Source organism: Priapulus caudatus, unplaced genomic scaffold (assembly GCF_000485595.1).
Source record: "Priapulus caudatus unplaced genomic scaffold, Priapulus_caudatus-5.0.1 Scaffold235, whole genome shotgun sequence".
In the NCBI taxonomy this organism is placed as follows: Eukaryota; Metazoa; Priapulida; class Priapulimorpha; order Priapulimorphida; family Priapulidae; genus Priapulus; species Priapulus caudatus.
Window position 1 is genome coordinate 446,928 of NW_014577296.1, and position 3,957 is coordinate 450,884.

General features: G+C 41.8%; 2 protein-coding genes across 5 annotated transcripts in view; one reads left to right on the forward strand and one right to left on the reverse strand.

Annotated features, from left to right (window-relative positions):
* The window catches only part of LOC106807812, a 9,364-nt gene that overhangs the window by 942 nt on the left and 4,465 nt on the right, over positions 1 to 3,957 (reverse strand). Inside the window, exons 5-6 of one of the 3 annotated variants that reach the window (XM_014810274.1) lie at positions 1,297 to 1,393; positions 576 to 681 (exon numbers count right to left, since the gene is read on the reverse strand). In XM_014810274.1, coding sequence (XP_014665760.1) covers positions 580 to 681; positions 1,297 to 1,393 — 199 coding nt within the window. In that variant the 3' untranslated portion in view covers positions 576 to 579. Of the gene's footprint in view, positions 1 to 538; positions 682 to 1,264; positions 1,394 to 3,957 lie in introns of those variants that run through there. The other 2 variants (XM_014810273.1, XM_014810275.1) reach the window with 2 other exon arrangements.
* Positions 2,005 to 3,957, forward strand: part of LOC106807811 (phosphomannomutase 2-like) — a gene marked incomplete at its 5' end in the record, with an annotated part of 11,045 nt that continues 9,092 nt past the window's right edge. Inside the window, 3 exon segments of one of the 2 annotated variants that reach the window (XM_014810270.1) lie at positions 2,005 to 2,081; positions 2,641 to 2,732; positions 2,876 to 2,975. In XM_014810270.1, coding sequence (XP_014665756.1) covers positions 2,005 to 2,081; positions 2,641 to 2,732; positions 2,876 to 2,975 — 269 coding nt within the window. 2 annotated transcript variants of the gene reach the window in all.

A 3,957-nucleotide genomic window follows, 5' to 3' on the forward strand; every position in this document is an offset into this window, starting at 1 on the left:
CCTATGGCTGCGTATGTGTGATCGATCTATAAATAGATACCATTAGTAGATAATGTACGTAAGTGCTGTAGGAAGCGATTTATACATTTATATATCAAGAGTAGACAATAATAGATAAATCCCTAAATAATCTCCCATGATCTACTCTTGATATATAAATGTATATATCGCTTCCTATAGCACTTACGTACATTATCTACTAATGGTATCTATTTATAGATCGATCACACATACGCAGCCATAGGGTTAAAGCTGTCGTTAAATTATTTAAAATATCAATAACGTAGAAGTGTTTATTGACGAGTTAAATTAATATTTGTGAAATAATATTACAGCGTTACAATATTTCGTTGAAACCTATACATTACTGGTTGTGACCAATATACAATAGATGGAACAAATAGTTGTTAACACACACACGCACGCTTACGCACGCACACATGCACGCTCGCACGTATGATCGCTCGCTCGTTCGCATGCACGCACGCACGTATGCACGCACGCACGCACGCACACCGCACGTACGCACACACATACACACGCAGGAACGCACACACGCACGCACGCACGCATACATTACTAATGCTCATGGTTTTCTCTGAGTAGCGATAACAGCGCCGATGCAAAGTCAATAATGTCATCCTTCGATAAATGATCCATCTTTTCCAAAGCCGCTATAACCTAACGAGGTAAAACAATAAACAACATCATATGTGACTGCAGAGCTTACAGAAAGGGCTTCTTAGAACAATGTGAGGCAACGGGAGCACTGAAGACGAAGTGTCCTAGCGTGCAGTATTTCATAATGTAACCTTTGACCTATACAATTACTATTCTACGAATACAATTACTATACAGACACAGTAACAATACAAATTACAATACAAGTACAAGTACAAGTACAATTACAAAACAATTACTGTACAGTTACTATTCTACCTATACAATACTATTGGCATATACAATTACTATTCTAATACAGTTCTGGCAAGTTTGAGGAGAGTGCTAAATGCTCTACTGGTGTATAATCATTAATCAAACATGCTGCTATGCTGCCACATATAATCCAATTCGACATGTTTCTCTCATGCTATTTCCCACTTCTCTGACTTTTCCCTTACGTCTGATTAGCTGTAACCACTAAGCCTATTTGTTTCATCAGGAGTGAAAAAAACAAAATGTTTTTTATCACTGTTGATTTCAGTGAAATCAAATGCCTATTTTGTAATCCATTTTAATTGACAATTTATTAACAGCCACCTACACCTATAGTGACCTTCCATGTTATTTTCATACTTTTTCGCTGGCGGCTGGATTAACAATATAGGTGGCGCTAACGATGACTCCAGCAGTCAGCAGCCATGTGTCTTGTTTGACCGACGTCAGAAGAATCCTGCACGAGCAACACGCAAAATTATCATGACAACTCACCTATTTCCACTTAGCTCATCTGTCCCAAATACCACGTTATCTATTATGACTTAGCTCACCTATCCAGGGCCGTACGCTGAGCAAATTCCTATGGGGGGGGGCAAAATTTCATGACTCAATTGTGGAATGATGAGCGACGGGCGCAGATCTTGATCGACGTCCATAGTGTGGTAGGGGTGGTGGGTCTGAGAGACAAGGCTTACGCGGATAAGTAACCAAAAAAATCCGGTTAGGGTTATTTACGATTATTAGCTAAGCTTATTTTTTTTAATTTTGCTCCAAAATCTAGGGGTAGGGGGGCAGCAGGGGCAGTTGCCCCCCTAGAGATTTTCAGAGTATGCCTTTTAATGGGACAAATACTGTACACTTTTAGAAATAAAATAGAAATGTGACAAAAGGTTATCTTAAATCATCAAAGAAATATTACACTTTAAATATAGAAATGGGAAATTGCGAAACGTTAGGGCACAGGGTGCATGGGAAGTACCTTTGCCCCCCTACAGAAAATTTCCTGCGTACGGCCTTGTATGACGTAAGGCACTAGGCAGTAATCTATACCTTTTTGTATTTCAGTGGTGCACAAGCACAAGTACGTGTTTTCTGAAAATGGATTAGTAGCTCATAAGAATGGAGAGCTCATTCATAAACAGGTATGTTTTTTTTATTTTTATAATGTACTTTATTTCCAAAAATGCACACAGATACATGTATAGAATATGCTACACAACAACAGATAGTATTGTGATGGTAATCACATTACAGATAATACGAACATGATTATTGCTTTAATACTTATATGAGATGGTTTACATATAGCGTACATTTCCAACACTGGTAAATGTCGTAAACAGGTATGTTAGCCTTAGTGCATCACTGTTCTCATTGAGTGCATTTCTTATAACAAGCTGCATAGCTCAAGCATGATAGATGACTCATGTGTAGTAGTTCCAGCCACGTCTGTGAATAGATGCTCAAGTCCTTTTCAGCTCAGAAATTTTGCAACCGGAGAATATAATATATGCTTAAATTTCCTTGACTTTATTGCCATGCAGAAAACTTTGTTATGCCAAATTCAAACTCGGAGTTTTGTTCAGTGCTTGAAATGCTTCATGGTTATATTTACTAGTTTAAGCGAAATTGTGAGTCTGTATATTACATTCGTCGTTATAGTTATATAAATCATTAATAGGCAATGGGTGTCTTGCATAGAGCATACAGAATGAAGTGGGAGAGGAAAAATTGCAGCGATTCATTAACTTCTCTCTACGATACATGGCGGACCTGACATTGCCCGTGAAAAGGTACGCTCATGCTTCCGAGCATTACCGATACATTCCACATTGAAATGTAAAACCTCGCATACATATTAGAGTATAATGTATTACGCATATATACCGTGTACATATGCACAGTATATGATTATGACATGGTAGTATTTGCACAGGGGTACCTTCATAGAATTCAGGAGTGGTCTAATCAATGTATGTCCAGTGGGAAGGAGCTGCTCACAAGCTGAGAGAGAGGAATTCAACGCATACGACCAGGTAATTTTTTACATAGTCCATAAAATGTGATAATACCTGGGAGGTGACACCATACTGCAAAAATGTGATCTAAAAGGTTTCTTTGGTTGGGCTCATATGTTTTATTGTGAAAATGGGAAAATTATACTTGTAGCCTGGTATAATTGTCATGTTATGAAATTGTACTTTCCCAGACATTGAAATATAGTTGTAAATAATTCACGCTGTCGCTGACTGGCTCTCTCACCCTGTCCTGAGCTGCTGCTCTCATCCTGTCCTGTGCGCCTTACTCCTCTCACCTAGTCCCATGACTGCTCTCCTCATACCTGTCTGATCGAGACACTGCTCTCATCACCGTGTCGCTGACTGCGCTCTCTCCCATCCGGGAGTTACCTGGGACTGCTCTCATCACGCTGTACCTCGCCAAGCTCTTCTCACCCTCGTCTCATGATCCTGCTCTCTTACGTCCGTGACCTACGTCTCATTGTGCTCTGCCCTACTCTGCTCACCTGTCCTTGAGCTGCCGTTGCTCTCACCTTGTCCCTGGCAATCAGCTCTCTTCACCTGTCCTGAGGCCAACTCGTCTTCACCTGTTCCTGCCTACTGCTCTCCACCTGTCTGACTGCTGTCGGTCCACCGCTGTCTGCAACTCTCTGCACCTGTTCTCTGTAGTTGGCGTCTCCTTCCTGTAGCCTTGAGTCTCCTGCCCCACTCATTCTCATCTATTCCTGCTACCACTCTCTGTCCCTGTCCTGAACTGCCTCTCTCCCACGCTGTACCTGATCGCTCTCTGCATCTATGCCTGCTGACTCTGCATCACTCGTCCTGACTGCTCCCTCTCACCCTGTCCTGAACTGCTCTGCTCATGCCTGTCCTGACTGCTCGTCTCACCTGCCTCCCTGACTGACTCTCTCATCGCTGTGCCTTGAGCTTGCCTCCCTCACCGTGTCTGACTACCTCTCACCTGGTCACTGACTTGCGTCTCGTCATCCTGGTCCCCGCG